Source organism: Caretta caretta, chromosome 4 (assembly GCF_965140235.1).
Source record: "Caretta caretta isolate rCarCar2 chromosome 4, rCarCar1.hap1, whole genome shotgun sequence".
Classification (NCBI taxonomy): domain Eukaryota; kingdom Metazoa; phylum Chordata; order Testudines; family Cheloniidae; genus Caretta; species Caretta caretta.
This window is the reverse complement of record NC_134209.1, coordinates 101,032,501-101,048,985: the sequence shown is the minus strand read 5'-3', so window position 1 is coordinate 101,048,985 and position 16,485 is coordinate 101,032,501. Positions and strand designations below refer to the sequence as shown.

Below are 16,485 nucleotides of genomic sequence, written 5' to 3'. Positions count from 1 at the left end.
GATGAGCAAGAACCTTTGAGTCTCTGCTATACAAAGCACCTGTTGTAATGAACTGTCAAGTATCAAAATCACAGATTCATATTAAGGGTGTATTTGAATTATTGCAAGTTATTTGTTTACAAGCTTGTTTCCAAGATGTAATAGGGCATTTAAAGACAGATCTCTGTGTGTATATAATGTCTTCTGCAGTTTCCACAGTATGCATCCGATGAAGTGAGCTGTAGCTCACGAAAGCTCATGCTCAAATAAATTGGTTAGTCTCTAAGATGCCACAAGTACTCCTTTTCTTTTTGCGAATACAGACTAACACGGCTGTTACTCTGAAATCTGATTCCCAGAACTGTGATCACACAACTACATACATTTTTTTAATTTGAGTTCATACAGTTATAGTAACGTCCATGCAACACTGACCTAAGCAAGATGCAAATGGATATCTGATTTGGGGATAAGAGATTCTATGTCATGCTCCCATCGTTAAAGTTTAGAGCAGAGAAATAATGAGCTTGATTTAGGCAACAACTACGCCAAAGATATTGTCACTTCTCCTCTATCCTGATGGCTGCCGTGTTGGCATATGGTAGTGCTGTGAACATATCAAGTGCTAAGTATTATTTTTCACCCCTCCCTGTCACTGACAGATAACATATCGTAACTTGTCTCTATTTCCCTTTGACAGAGCACAATGCTCTTGCAGTGTCACCTATCTGGCCATGTTAGCACACATCTGCCACAAAATATCAAACATAAGTGCTGGAACACTGATGGTGATATTTCACATTTGTATAATACCTTCCACCTACAGACTTCCAAACACTTAAAAACATCAATGAAGCCTTACAACCCCCTCTGAGATGTATAGTAGGTATTATCCAAATTTTATAGAGGAGGAAACTTAGACACACACTGGATAAGTGGCTTGTCCAGAATCAAAGAGTGAATCAGGGGCAGAGCGAACAACAGAATTCAGGTGTCCTGACTTCCAATCCCATGTTTTAAACACTAGCCCACCCTTGTCTGTAGGCCACCCAGGTCTCTGTAGCATGTGTTCTGTTGCCAGAATAGCCCAGTCAGATTCCACATATCTCTAAGTTCTCCCTCTCCTTGTTTGGCTGGTACATTTAAAAAGAAATAAAACAATGAAGTGTTTTAAAAACACAAACTAATCCATGACTAGGGCTCCTAGGCACTACGGTCACACAATACATAAATAATAACAGAAGAACTGCAAGACCTGGGTGTTAAATCGTCATGTGAGTGGGGTTCCCAGCCAGTCATGGTATATAGAAAAATACACAGGCTGAACAAAGCATTACCTTCCTCTGTAGCAAGACAGTTTTCAACATGCTCCCTTTCCCGGTCAGCCTGGTTGGATACAGCACTGCCATTTTTCGTCCTTCGAAGGACACTCAAAGCTCGATTTATTTTTTTAAAAGACCTGGTTCTTATAGTGGAACGTTCGAAGGGCCGACCTGCAACAGACAGAGGAAAATAAATAGAACGCAGCAGCTTTGGGTTGTACGACCCACAGAACCACGTCATTTCTGTAACCCCAGCTATGCGCAGGGGAGGCAGAGGCAGTGGTGGCAGTGACACCAGGGCTGCTGTAGCTTCCCCCTCCCCTCCTCGCTGCATATGGCTTCCCTTATGCTGTATCTGGCCCCGAATGGAGTTTCAGGCCTGAGAATTCATTAACCTTAATTTGAAGGATTGCTATCCTGCACCCCAGAATCTTTAACTCCATCTGTTTAGCCATCCATAAACGCAACACTGATTTCCAGGGCGAGTGGCCTGTGAACAGCACTATTCAAAGCCAAAGCCATACCAAGGATTGGCTAGTGGAAAATGCCTGTAAGGTGAAGGGCTAGTGCCAGAACAAATGAGCTGAGTATGTTCCACCAGCCTGCAGGAGAGAAACTGGAGGCTCTTGCTAGGTCTGCTATAGAAGCAGCACATGGCACTGCTGCAAAGCCATCATGGTGGACCCTCCAGCCCCCCACCTCAACAGTGCCTAATATTTTAATGGCTAAAATTAGAAGGGTCAGGAATGCTAGCCATACGGCATTCCATCCTCCTGATTAGCAATAATAATTAGGGAGGAGAGAAACCAAAAAGGGTCCTAATTCTAAAGCAGGCAAAAGAACTTTTTAAAAAGGTTTTTAAAATTGGGCAAAAATAATGATATGGAGGAGGAGAGGAAAAAAGAGCAAAAGGGACTTGCAAGACAGTACAAACATATAATAACTGAAATACAGACTCTCCTGATTTCTACAGAGCCATAGGTATGCATGGCACTTCTTACTCTGTATCTTTCAGTACGATATGCGTACTGTGCATCACCATCTAGTGGTACAAAACTCCCCCAATCAGATTTAACTCCCCCCCCCCCAGCCCAACAAAAACAGCAGGGTTCAATTCAATGATGAAGGTCTTTGATTCTGGTGCTCTCTCCCCACCTTTCTGTCTGCCCGCCCACTCCATGTTCCCAAGACCAAAGCGTTGGTTTTGGATTCCTAATTCAACTCAGTTTAAATTTTACCTTTGTAGCCTTGCGTCCGTTCTCCCAAGACAAACTCCTTTTGGCTCCCATGCTCCCACAAATACTAGTTCTACCTGTATTCTACTCTTCTTTTCACTGGCTATACTTCTTGATGGTTACTTTCGGCCATACTGCATTTTTCCAATATGCTACACTCACTGGGGTTTGGCAGGGCAGGGCAGGGTAGTGGAGGAAGAAATAGGGAAAGATTTATTGGTGTGGTTAGTTCATTACTGTGGTTCGTTTTAGCACTGCCAGCTCCTCTGAGCTTCATCATCTTGGAATGTTGGCAAACACTCCCCCAAGGTCATGGGTTCATTTCCCTGGGAACATTTTATACCCACAAAACATTGGTTCATTTCAAGATATATTTAAGGTGAAAAATGCATTCAGCAATATTGGTTTATTGGGAGCGTGCCTTAAAAAGACAAATACAAAAGGGTTATTACAGAAAACAAACAGGTTTCTCTGCTCTCTGACATTTTTAAAGCTTTCGGCAAAGTTAATTTCAGAGAGAGGCCTCAGAGACTATCCTAGTTAGTTCTTACTTCTGTTTTGGTTGCTTCTACTGGGGTCCCCAGACATGCTCCCTGACTGGTTGTCTTCTGAGGCAGGGCTGAAGGCTGGATTAACTAGACCTGGCTCATCCGTCATTAAGGCTATCGCTGCAGCTGCGGAGAGCTCTGGGCCAAGAGCCGCTACGGTTAAAGTGGCACTACAGTCTGGAGAGTCATCTTGTGAACGTCTCTTTCGTTCCTTGGTAAGGCCATAATGGGATGCTCCTTTACATCTAAGGCAAAGGCAAAGGGAAAGGATATGTTAGTAAAAGTTGCATTTAAAATATTACCTGCTTACGACGAGTGTCTGACATTGATGAATGATTAACAGTACCTAGAGTAATGATTGCAATTAAATCTTTTTCTTGATCTATGAAATACAGACACCAAAGAATGTGGAAAAATGCCAGCCCAGTCGAGGTTTCACAGAATTAAAAGAAATTGAATAGATGCCACTGAATAATTAGCTAAATTATTATTTTAATTGAGAAATCTACTTCAATAGACAATTAGCTAGATACAGCCTGTTGGAAGCTGTAGTTCTGTTGGGCACAAACGCGAGACACAGGCATAGCAGGTGACTGATCAAATCAAAGACCGGAATCCATAATCTGTCCTTTGTGTGCAATTAATGAAAGAGACCAGTGTGAGGCTTGAAAGCTTGTTTGTCTCAGCTTATGTTTGTGAAAGAAAAAGCCACATACACAGTACCTTTGTGAGCTCCTCACCATGACAAATATTCTCTGTCAGAGGAGCTGTCACTCTGTTAGCGTAAAAAGAAAAGGAGGACTTGTGGCACCTTAGAGACTAACCAATTTATTTGAGCATAAGCTTTCATGAGCTACAGCTCACTTCATCGGATGCATTCAGTGGAAAATACAGTGGGGAGATTTATATACAAAGAGAACATGAAACAATGGGTGTTACCATACACACTGTAACGAGAGTGATCAGGTAAGGTGAGCTATTACCAGCAGGAAAGCGGGGGGGGGAGGGGGGACAGGGAAAACCTTTCGTAGTGATAATCAAGGTGGGCCATTTCCAGCAGTTGACAAGAACGTCTGAGGAACAGCGGGGGGGGGGGGGGGAGTAATAAACACGGGGAAATAGTTTTACTTTGTGTAATGACCCATCCACTCCCAGTCTTTATTCAAGCCTAAGTTAATTGTATCCAGTTTGCAAATTAATTCCAATTCAGCAGTCTTTCGTTGGAGTCTGTTTTTGAAGTTTTTTTGTTGAAGAATTGCCACTTTTAGATCTGTAATCGAGTGACCAAAGAGATTGAAGTATTCTCTTACTGGTTTTTGAATGTTATAATTCTTGACGTCTGATTTGTGTCCATTTATTCTTTTACGTAGAGACTGTCCAGTTTGGCCAATGTACATAGATTCATAGATACTAAGGTCAGAAGGGACCATTATGATAATCTAGTCTGACCTCCTGCATAACGCAGGCCACAGAATTTCACCCACCCACTCCTGCAATAAACCTCTCACCTATGTCTGAGCTACTGAAGTCCTCAAATCATGGTTTAAAGACTTCAAGGAGCAGAGAATCCTCCAGCAAGTGACCCGTGCCTCATGCTACAGAGGAAGTTGAAAAACCTCCAGGGCCTCTTCCAATCTGCCCTGGAGGAAAATTCCTTCCCAACCCCAAATATGGCAATCAACTAAACCCTGAGCATATGGGTAAGATACTACAGAAAATTCTTTCCTGGGTAACTCAGATCCCACCCCATCTAACAGCCCATCACAGGGCATTAGGCCTATTTACCATGAATATTTAATTACCAAAACCATGTTATCCCATCATACCATCTCCTCCATAAACTTATCGAGTTTAATCTTAAAGCCAAATAGATCTTTTGCCCCCACTGCTTCCCTTGGAAGGCTATTCCAAAACTTCACTCCTCTGATGGTTAGAAACCTTCGTCTAATTTCAAGTCTAAACTTCCTGGTGGCCAGTTTACATCCATTTGTTCTTGTGTCCACATTGGTACTGAGCTTAAATAATTCCTCTCTCTCTCTGGTATTTATCCCTCTGATATATTTATAGGGAGCAATCATATCTCCCCTCAACCTTCCTTCTAAACCTTGTTTAGTTAGGCTAAACAAGTCAAGCTCCTTGAGTCTCCTTTCATAAGACAAGTTTTCCATTCCTCGGACCATCCCAGTAGCCCTTCTCTGTACCTTTTCCAGTTTGAATTCATCCTTCTTAAACATGGGAGACCAGAACTGCACACAGAGGGGCATTGCTGGCACATGATGGCATATATCACATTGGTAGATGTGCAGGTGAACGAGCCTCTGATAGCGTGGCTGATGTGATTAGGCCCTATGATGGTGTCCCCTTAATAGATATGTGAACACAGTTGGCAGTGGGCTTTGTTGCAAGGATAGGTTCCTGGGTTAGTGGTTCTGTTGTGTGGTTGCTGGTGAGTATTTGCTTCAGGTTGGGGGGCTGTCTAAGCAAGGACTGGCCTGTCTCCCAAGATCTGTGAGAGTGATGGGTCGTCCTTCAGGATAGGTTGTAGATCCTTGATAATGCATTGGAGAGGTTTTAGTTGGGGGCTGAAGGTGATGGCTAGTGGCGTTCTGTTATTTTCTTTGTTGGGCCTGTCCTGTAGTACGTAACTTCTGGGTACTCTTCTGGCTCTGTCAATCTGTTTCTTCACTTCAGCAGGTGGGTATTGTAGTTGTAAGAATACTTGATAGAGATCTTGTTTGTCTCTGTCTGAGGGGTTGGAGCAAATCATAGAAGTCATAGTCATAGAATATCAGGGTTGGAAGGGACATCAGGAGGTCATCTAGTCCAACCCCCTGCTCAAAGCAGGACAAATCCCCAATTTTTGCCCCAGATCCCTAAATGGCCCCCTCAAGGATTGAACTCACAACCCTGGGTTTAGCAGGCCAATGCTCAAACCACTGAGCTATCCCCCCACCCCCAATGCGGTTGTATCGTAGAGCTTGGCTGTAGACAATGGATTGAGTGGTGTGGTCTGGATGAAAGCTGGAGGCATGTAGGTAGGCATAGCGCTCAGTAGGTTTCCGGTATAGGGTGGTGTTCATGTGACCATCGCTTATTAGCACTGTAGTGTCCAGGAAGTGGATCTCTTGTGTGGACTGGTCCAGGCGGAGGTTGACGGTGGGATGGAAATCGTTGAAATCATAGTGGAATTCCTCAAGGGCCTTCTTTTCCATGGGTCCAGATGACAAAGATGTCATCAGTGTAGCGCAAGTAGAGTAGGGGCGCTAGGGGACGAGAGCTGAGGAAGCGTTGTTCTAAGTCAGCCATAAAAATATTGGCATACTGTGGGGCCATGTGGGTACCCATAGCAGTGCCGCTGATTTGAAGGTATACATTGTCCCCAAATGTGAAATAGTTATGGGTGAGGACAAAGTCACAAAGTTCAGCCACTAGGTTAGCCGTGACATTATCGGGGATAGGGTTCTTGATGGCTTGTAGTCCATCTTTGTGTGGAATGTTAGTGTAAAGGGCTTCTACATCCATAGTGGCTAGGATGGTGTTTTCAGGAAGATCACTGATGGATTGTAGTTTCCTCAGGAAGTCAGTGTTGTCTCAAAGACAGCTAGGAGTGCTGGTAGCGTAGGGCCTGAGGAGGGAGTCTACATAGCCAGACAATCCTGCTGTCAGGGTGCCAATGCCTGAGATGATGGGGCATCCAGGATTTCCAGGTTTATGGATCTTGGGTAGCAGATAGTATACCCCTGGTCAGGGTTCCAGGGGTGTGTCTGTGTGGATTTGTTCTTGTGCTTTTTCAGGGAGTTTCTTGATCAAATGGTGCAGTTTCTTTTGGTAACCCTCAGTGGGTAATGGCTTGTAGAAAGTGGTGTTGGAGAGCTGCCTAGCAGCCTCTTGTTCATATTCCGACCTATGCATGATGACCACAGCACCTCCTTTGTCAACCTTTTTGATTATGATGTCAGAGTTGTTTCTGAGGCTGGGGATGGCATTGTGTTCTGCACAATGATTATCACTACAAAAGGTTTTTCCTCCCCCGCTCTCCTGCTGGTAATAGCTCACCTTACCTGATCACTCTCCTTTCAGTGTGTATGGTAACACCCATTGTTTCATGTTCTCTGTATATATAAATTTCCCTACTGTATTTTCCACTGAATGTATCTGATGAAGTGAGCTGTAGCTCACGAAAGCTTATGCTCAAATAAATTGGTTAGTCTCTAAGGTGCCACAAGTCCTCCTTTCCTTTTCGCGGATACAGACTAACACGACTGCTACTCTGAAATCTGTTAGCGTAGCAGGACCTCTCTGTCCACAGAAGACATCTCTCCCTCTCCTTTTTCCTTTTAAACCTCTTCCTTGAGAGCAACTACTTCAAATCTGGGCTAGCACTATTGATGAACCAGAACTTCAGATACAAATACCCCTGAATATGGGTGTATTCAACAATGGAATATCGGAACAATGAAGAACCAGACCCAGCTAGCTTGAACCCACTTCACAGTAACACAGACACAGTTTAACACCTTTAGAGCGAAAAATTCAACTGTGGCATTGTACGAGATAAAAAAACAACTCTTTTAAATTTAAATAAACTTATTTCAGAGCCCATTGTCTGTGTGTGATTTATCCTATATGACAGGACTGGGACCACACACACACAGTTGCTTTCAAAATTCCTAGGATTGCCTGAAGAAAGAAGGGTTCTGTGCTCCTACTGATTCCATATTTAATCAGAATCACGCACTAACCACAAAACCATGGAGGTTTAAGGGAACAACGCCTGTCACTTTTCTCCAGTGTCATTTCTACCCCATCACTGCAGCCATCACAAACATATTCACTGTAATGAATTCTGCTTTTTAATCATTGCCTAATGAGCTTGCCCTACTTACTGTTACTATTATATCTTCCTCATGGCTAAGGTTAACTGATGACTTTCATATAAATACCCTCTAGGATGCAATCACAGAAATAGCTGCATAAGCCCTTAGGGACACAAAGCCTTTAGTAATATGTGGTGCACACATAGAGGATAATACATAATACATACAGTACATGATGCTGGTGGAGCATGCATCAGGAAAACTGTAACACATGGAACAGAGGCTCATGAAATGGCTTATGAAGATATTTTTGGGCATGTAGGAGAGTGTAGATGGCAGGTAGACAAGTTATAGAACTTGGTGTGTTCATTTCAGAACCGTATTTTAATTCAACTTACTGTTAATTACAGCAGTGGTGTTTTTAAGAGAGAGAATTAAAAATGGTTCCTGTAATACTAGATCATGTTTTATCCCCATTGTCGTGACACTGGTTCTGACATCAATTCCCTTTTGGGTAGAGAGCTGCCTCAGCTTATAAATACTCATGAGAGCTGAGCGACAAACGACAACTTGTCTTAGTATCTAACCAACTTGTGTACATTTCAGAGTTTGGCTCTTAACACCTGCGGCAGAGGCCAGTTTCAGAGCTTTCTCTCAAACAGAAGGAGAAGGGGTAGAAGAAAAACTCTCCTCTGGAACAGTGGCCTGGTTAAGTATTTTAAAGAGCCAGCAAAAAGTAAGTGTCCCCTGAAGGTCTTCAGATCTTGGGGGATGCTTATTCCAAAACAGGGCTCACAACAAAACCAGCAAAATAAAAAGTACCTATGTGGTGTAAGAACTCCCCTCAGGGAGTGGAGAGCTTTCCTCACTGCTGCAGCCCCTTCTAGCAAACTGGCCTTTTCCCTATGTGCTCTGGAAACTGGGTGCAGCTATCCTGTCTTATGCCCTAAAGGTCCTGAGGGAGGTCCTCTAAGTCCTTGCTTCCCACCACCCAGACAGACGTTGCCTTCTTTAGTTAGGGGGAACGGTGAATGGAGAACCAGGACCATGAGGGACCCCCTTTTGCGTCCTGAAAGGTCTGCATCACAAGTACAGATGTCTGGAAAATGGAAATTCTTTCCTGCAAAAAAAAAAAAAATGTCACGTACTGAGTGCACCCTTGTCTCTCTGGCCCCGGAGTAGGGGGCAGGCTGAGAGCCAGGGAAGCAGCAAATCAGAGTGCTCAGCCTCGGCTGCTCTCCTGGAAAGCTTCTGTTCATTTAGTTTTCAGCCAAGCAGAAATTTAGAAGACCATTCCAGGCAGAAGCCAGGGACCCATCATGTCAATATCCCCAATGGATTTTGTTTTTCTTTTCTTTTTTCCAAAATGGAAGTTTTCCTATGGAAATTTTTGGTTTTGCAGAAAAGGCTTTTTTTGTCAGAAAATCATTGCAATTAAAAATTCCCAACCAGCTCTGCTCACGACAACAAACCAGTCACAAGTTATTTGTGCAGGAAATAAAACATATGTGGAGAATTTGGAATAACCAATTTCAAAATGTTGCAATTGCCCAGTGAACATTCCACAATTAAACAAACAAAATGTTTGTTCTGAATTATTTGCCCATCTCTGATTACTATCTTCCTACCTCATGGACATGTTGAGCGGGTTCAGGATTTAATAGCAGAGAATGCTATGTAAGTATTTACTATTACTACAGAAGGTATTTGTAACATGCTGCTGTTACCATTCATGCACTAATACCCTTCTGCCTCAGCTAGAGTGAACTTTATTGGAGAGTAGACTATGCGTCAGATCACTGCCCCAACCTGGCCTAGCAGGAAACAATCAGTGGACTCAGGGCCAGATTTACACCTTACGTGCCCCTAGGCACAGCATCTTTAGTGTCCCCCCTGCCTACAGTTGACCCTTGTGTTTTCTGTAAAAAATTAAACAAAAAGAAATATAAACACAGCCTCCCCAGGAAGGAATGAGACCCTCCACCATGCACGGTGCTCCCAGCCCAGGGCTCAGCCCACCCGCCACAGGCAAGGCACAATGGAGGGGACTGTACCTCTCCCCATGGAGAGTGGTCCCTGGGTGTCTTCCATCCTTCCCACAGCCCAACACGGCAGCCGCGCTCTGGCTCTGCCTGTGCAAGTGAATGGGGCACCGGCCATGCCCTTTCCTCTCCCTCCCCGGCATGGGGCAGAGGCAATGGGACAGATGAGATTAGGAAGGGCTGGGACATTCCCAGCACCTTCAGCAGCTGCTCTGCCCAGCTGCGGCTCAGAGAGCCCTCTGAGGTGGGCTGACTCGGACCCTCACCCTGCTCCAGCCCTACAGGCCGTGCCAGGAGCCCAGCCGCCCGCAGGGGAGCTTTACGTATTAACCATTTAACTTTTAACCCACTTTTAACATATAGGTGCCCCTAGAATACCAGCGCCCTTAGGCATGTGCCCACTGTACCTAATTGGAAATCCGGCCCTGAGTGTGCTCCAGCCCTTGAGCTTCTTAGAGATGTTTCTCTGCAATGCACAGCACCTATCACTGTACAGTCACTGAAGATATTAAGTTCACTGCTCTTTTAAAAAGTAAGTACGCTACAGCTCATTAACTTAACTGGGATAAACACACCCTCCCCTTCAAACACAGCCCTGGATTGGTTTATAGTAAAAATAAAACAAGTTTGTTAACAAATGGACATAGTTAAGTGATACTAAGTAAAAGAGATAAAGGTAGACATGGTAACAAGCAAATTAAAGTGAGAACAAGCATCTAAAAAGACTAAACATAATCTATCAAGATACAGTCTTTGTTCAAGATGGTTTCTCTCACCCCCAGTATTCTTTCCAGCTTTCCATCACCGAGATCAAATAGCTTGGTTTCTTTTTTCCTAAGGTGAAAGAAAACGAGGGAGTCTCTCTCTCTCTCTCTCTCTCTCTGTTCCTTATATCCCCAAAGGGATGTCTTTGTCTTTCTTACAAATCAGGAACACCTCCTGGGGATTTAGTCTCCTGTCTCTCTCGAGTTCAGGCTCAGGATCACACTGGCCAGTTGAGTTTGATAATTTTGTTTACTGCTAATATGTAAATTGAGGTAAACCCACAATCCTTTGTCTAGAACAGACCTGTTTATTACCTTTACCTAAGGTAGGCTGTTTGGTCTTAAACATGTTCTAGTAACATCCTACAGGGGACATTTATAACTTCATACATAATATTAACCCATGCATTTTACAATGATATTAATAATCAGCGTGCTATTAGTTTTCAAATGATACCTCAGAAGGCATATTTTATATCAACATTATTGCAGTAGTGTGTTGGGTGTGAACACAGCGGTGCATAGGTCACAATATTGTTTTAAACCAATGTCAGGTAGTTGATGATGTAAGAGACTCACAGCAGGGAACAACATCACCTAGCAACAAGACAGACCAGACTAACACCAAACTAGAAATTGGAGTATTTTTACCATGCAACCAAGGTTCAGTTAATTACACACCTAGGCCCCATCCTGCAAATGGATTTGCAGGGGCAGACCCTTACACTTGCATGAAGCCCCACTGGAGAAAATGAGACTCTGCACAGGCCCACAGGCCCACCAACATGGACCAAATTGCTGAATCGGTGCCAAAGTACTCTCTTTTACTTAACCTATACCACACCTTCTCTGGCCATCCCCAATCGCTTATGTTTATTCTGCTAAAGACAGACAGTTAACAGGGTCCAGCCAACTGGTTTGTTTCAGAGAAGAATTTCTTCTAACGTACACATGGATGGCAAGGTTTAAGATGTGGCTGACTGGCACTGTGTTCTAAGATGAAAGACATAGAATCATAGAATTTCAGGGTTGGAAGGGACCTCAGGAGGTCATCTAGTCCAACCCCCTGCTCGAAGCAGGACCAATCCCCAATTAAATCATCCCAGCCAGGGCTTTGTCAAGCCTGACCTTAAAAACTTCTAAGGAAGGAGATTCTACCACCTCCCTAGGTAACGCATTCCAGTGTTTCACCACCCTCCTAGTGAAAAAGTTTTTCCTAATATCCAACCTAAACCTCCCCCACTGCAACTTGAGACCATTACTCCTTGTCCTGTCCTCTTCTACCACTGAGAATAGTCTAGAACCATCCTCTCTGGAACCACCTTTCAGGTAGTTGAAAGCAGCTATCAAATCCCCACTCATTCTTCTCTTCTGCAGACTAAACAATCCCAGTTCCCTCAGCCTCTCCTCATAAGTCACGTGTTCCTAATCATTTTTGTTGCCCTTCGCTGGACTCTCTCCAATTTATCCACATCCTTCTTGTAGTGTGGGGCCCAAAACTGGACACAGTACTCCAGATGAGGCCTCACCATAGAGGGGGACGATCACGTCCCTCGATCTGCTCGCTGTGCCCCTACTTATACATCCCAAAATGCCATTGGCCTTCTTGGCAACAAGGGCACACTGCTGACTCATATCCAGCTTCTCGTCCACTCTCATCCCTAGGTCCTTTTCTGCAGAACTGCTGCCTAGCCATTCGGTCCCTAGTCTGTAGCTGTGCATTGGGTTCTTCCGTCCTAAGTGCATCTTCTTCTAATTCTACCAGAAGAAGTTAAAAGACAGCCAAAGCTCTTTAAGTGTGAACACCCACTCTGTACCCTAAATAACTGTGGCAGGCATAAATCAGCAAGACTCTAGCAACCTTGCTTCAGATTCACATACTATCCCTAGAAGAAGAAAAACCTCAGACTTGCAATAAAATCTGCAGTGGCATCTCTTCACTTTCAAACATCCCTGTTTCACTTACGATGACACTGCTGAGATAACAGAAAACAGAATTAAGCAAATATGTTTCTCTAACCATGAATGGAGGCGACTGCTTAAGTAGAATCATATTTGTATGGTTTCAGCTTTCTTTTCTTTCATATGGTCGTGTTTGGCTCTCCAAACAGAGAGAGAGCCATGAAATGGCTACATGCCAGTACTAATTTTCTCTCTTGCTGTCACTAATACTCAGCGCCTTGATTTATGGCTGAAAAAGAGGAATGGAAAGGAAAGTAGGATCCCTGATTAGCATGGGCAAGTCACAAAAGCGATTAGAACACTGACTGGTGGCCAAGATGAATTGCAGATTTATGATCTCCTTCAGTTCTTCTGGACACCAATACTTTTGTGCTGCGACAGGATATAGAAACATTGGGCTTGTCTTCATTGCTGGGGTAAGTCGACCTAAGTTACGCTACTCCAGCTATGTGAATAATGTGTGTAGGTAGGCAGACAGATGGATATTCAGAGTAAGAGAAAAATAAGATACTCAGGGCTCAAACCTTTGGGGTGCAGAATAAACATCAGCGATTTGGGATGCCTTTAACTCCTATGGATGGTCAACAGGATTTGAGGGCCCTCAGCAATCATATGTTCAAGCTTTAAGCTGTTTTATCCCACCAACCCTAAAAATATGCTAATGGGCCTGACTCAGAGAAGTGCTGAGCACCCTCAACTTCTGTGGATCCCAATGGTGGTGGAACTTTATATGATTCACTTATTGCCTTGCAGGATTGACCCATATTCTACAAAACACGTTTTAGAAATGAAATGAAAACTAGGATTTTTCTGACGAATATGTCATTTAAAGAGGGAGACCTGAAAAGAGGTAATTAAATAAAATCTAACCCCAAAAGATTAGATGATGGAAAGCCTATGTTGCTCATTAAACATCAGTGGTCCCACAATGCTAGAACATTCTCATCTCCGTCAATGATTAGATATAAAAGATATGTACTGTAGATTAGCTATGTGTACATCTTCACAAGGAGTTAACCTGGCATTTGGACAGTTCCATATGCTTAAATATTCCCCATTAATAGCTGTCAACTTCACTTCTGGTTTCTGAATCCTTCCAGGAGCCTCCAGAGAACAAGCACTGGTATTAAGCAGGCAATCCTGCCTATCAGGTTTGCCTTATAATAATAAAATGATAGACACAATCCTTTCAATAGCAAATGAGCACCACACTTAGTGAAACTGCAGACCATTCAAAATTCTGATGCTTTCAGATTTTAACTGAGGGGTCCATGTTTTCTTTGCAAAAGAGCCTAATCAAAATCAGAATTTTTATACAATGGCTCTACTTTTTTATAGTGGCCGAATCAAGTTGTTTGGTGCAAAAACAAGTGAAGACCGAGTGAAATTTCTGTGAAGTACTGCAATTATGTGCCTCATAACTAATAGAATCTGCTACAGTGACTTTGTGTCCTTCAGACTACATGGAGGGGTTCATCCTGAATTAGATGTTAAAACGCAGCCACAAATCTGTTAATTGCTTGATGTATTTTTCATGTTTGTTGTTCAGTGTTTTGATCATTTGATTATATTTAAACAAGAATAATTAGTTACCCAGAAATCTCAAGCATATCTCAGCATGATCTTACCCTCCTACCATACTTCGAAAGTAAGAAAACTGCATAACAGAGAGAAGACAATATTGGCAAGGGCAGTACTAATACAACTCATAATAAATTAGGGGGAGGTTTTTTTTTTATGAGTTGTGGGCTTATCTTTGTTTTGATTATAAAATCGAAGCCTTTAAATGATACAAAACACACATCTCACGTTAAAGAAGGTAAGTGGGTGGTGACATATTTTTGCTTCCCCAGTGTTGGTGTTTAGTTTTGAGAGAGAGGAGATTGTCTGTGATGTGGGGCAGGATGGAAATGGAGCACTTGTAAATAGTTTTATTTCAACCTTTTGTGTCAGCGGATTAATATTTTGTGTCTTATAATATTAATTCTGTACACACTTTACATAAAATTTCCTTGGCAATAGCTAAGTAAAATACCCATCAAGTAACAGACTAAACACACCAACTTGGTTGAGATCAAAATGTCTGGTTTTAAGCTACTGTTGACATAAAACAAGAATATAAATGTCCAGATCTGAAATATAGAACAGTTTAAAAGCATCACATTCAATTTCAGGGAGCTTCCAATCAGGATCTTATTTTTATGAATCTGTTGCCTGAAGTAGTTAGAGATTTTTGACAGCAGCCCCAGGCATATTATGACAAACAATGAACACTGTCTTAACACCGTGTTCCATCAAATAAAAAGGTGTAAATAGCAGCCCAGAAGTCTGGATTTAGTGACACTTGCCTCTGACCTTAATGACCCTTAGATCCCCCAAGGCCTCTTTTAGGTCAGCCTAAGTATTCAGATTTCCACTGTGGGCATGTCTTGGTAGAGACTAAAAATTCTGAAAGAGGATTTGCTTAATGCCAACAAAGGTCAGAAATTGGCCTCTGCTAAAATGGTGGTAAAAAAGAAGATATAAATCAGGTGCCCATGTACGCGTTGCACATGTGCGTGTGTTGACAGCAGTGGGTGTGGAAAGGAGCATCACAGAATGTTAAAAATACATTTTTGTTACTTTAATAAGTAATTCTTCTGACCTGTTAACTTCATGATCTTACATTTAACAAGGAGCAAAAAACAGTTTAAAACATAAGTGAATCAGACTGTCTTGCACAAAACCCTGAACCAGCAGGGGCTCCTTGTAGGGGGGAACGGAACGTTTCCTGGATTACTACACAGCTGTAGTTTCCTGGCTTTCAACGTAAATGAGTATTGACACTGGAATAAAAAGTAGATTAAGTCACACTACTGAATAAACTTCTCATTACACTGGAGGTTCTGTAGACCTAACAGATCCAGCAGCAGACCTTGCTCATCTAACTGTAGTAAAGCCCTGGTATCCAGTCCTACCAAATGCCCAGGGCTCTTGCTATGATTATCACTGGAAGAGGATTTGGTTAAGTGCGATATTGTGAGCTGCTGATTTTCAGAATTAGAACATTCCTTTATTCTCATGCCTATTGGGTAGGCAAAATCTCCTTTGGTGATGGTTTAATGGTATTAAAAACATTCCCTGGAATATGCTAAAATAACAACAACAACAACGAAGAAATAGTCTGGCATTTTGGTGAGGTATTCTGGTAATCCATTAAAATACACACAGGACAAAACCAAATATAAAGGTTTAAGAAGTCCTTGTTCAGCCATAGTACAAATATCACAGGTATATTGATTATAGTCCTACATGGTAAGTAACACTGATTACTCTGTAAAAATTACACAATGCATTCTTCTTTTAAATTTCTAATTTTTTCATAATAACAGAATTGTTGATAATACAAGGTATTTACTTGTCTAAGAAGTGAGAGCATAATCCTGTCAGCCATTGACTTTTTAATGTGAACAGGATCAGGCCATAAGGGAGGGAATGAGATATGGAAGAGAAGGTAATATTCGAGCAGAGATGGTATAGCTCATAAATTATGCTTTTTATCTATAGAACAAAGCACTTTAGAAATAATGGTAAGGATATGTATCCCTCTTTTACAGATGGGGAAACTGAGGCATGTGACAATGAAATGACTTTCCCACAGTTGCAGAGAAAAGTAGTGTCAGAGCTGGCAATAAAATACAGGTCTCCTGATTTCTAGTCCAGTGCCTAACACGCTGTGCCCAACACGCTGTACCATGCTAGTAAAGTTTAATCAAAGAAAATTCCTTCACTATTGAAATTAAAAAGTCATGGAAACACTCCCATTGAAGTTAGGCT

At 42.5% G+C, this 16,485-nt stretch overlaps 1 protein-coding gene across 10 annotated transcripts in view; it reads right to left on the bottom strand.

The window, feature by feature from the left end:
- Positions 1-16,485, bottom strand: part of LNX1 (ligand of numb-protein X 1) — a 374,186-nt gene that overhangs the window by 49,556 nt on the left and 308,145 nt on the right. For all 10 annotated transcript variants that reach the window (XM_075127920.1, XM_075127919.1, XM_075127918.1 and 7 more), the window contains 2 exons: positions 3,088-3,329; positions 1,317-1,472 (listed from right to left, as the gene is read on the bottom strand). In XM_075127920.1, the coding sequence (XP_074984021.1) occupies positions 1,317-1,472; positions 3,088-3,329 (398 nt within the window). The remainder of the gene's footprint in view (positions 1-1,316; positions 1,473-3,087; positions 3,330-16,485) is intronic.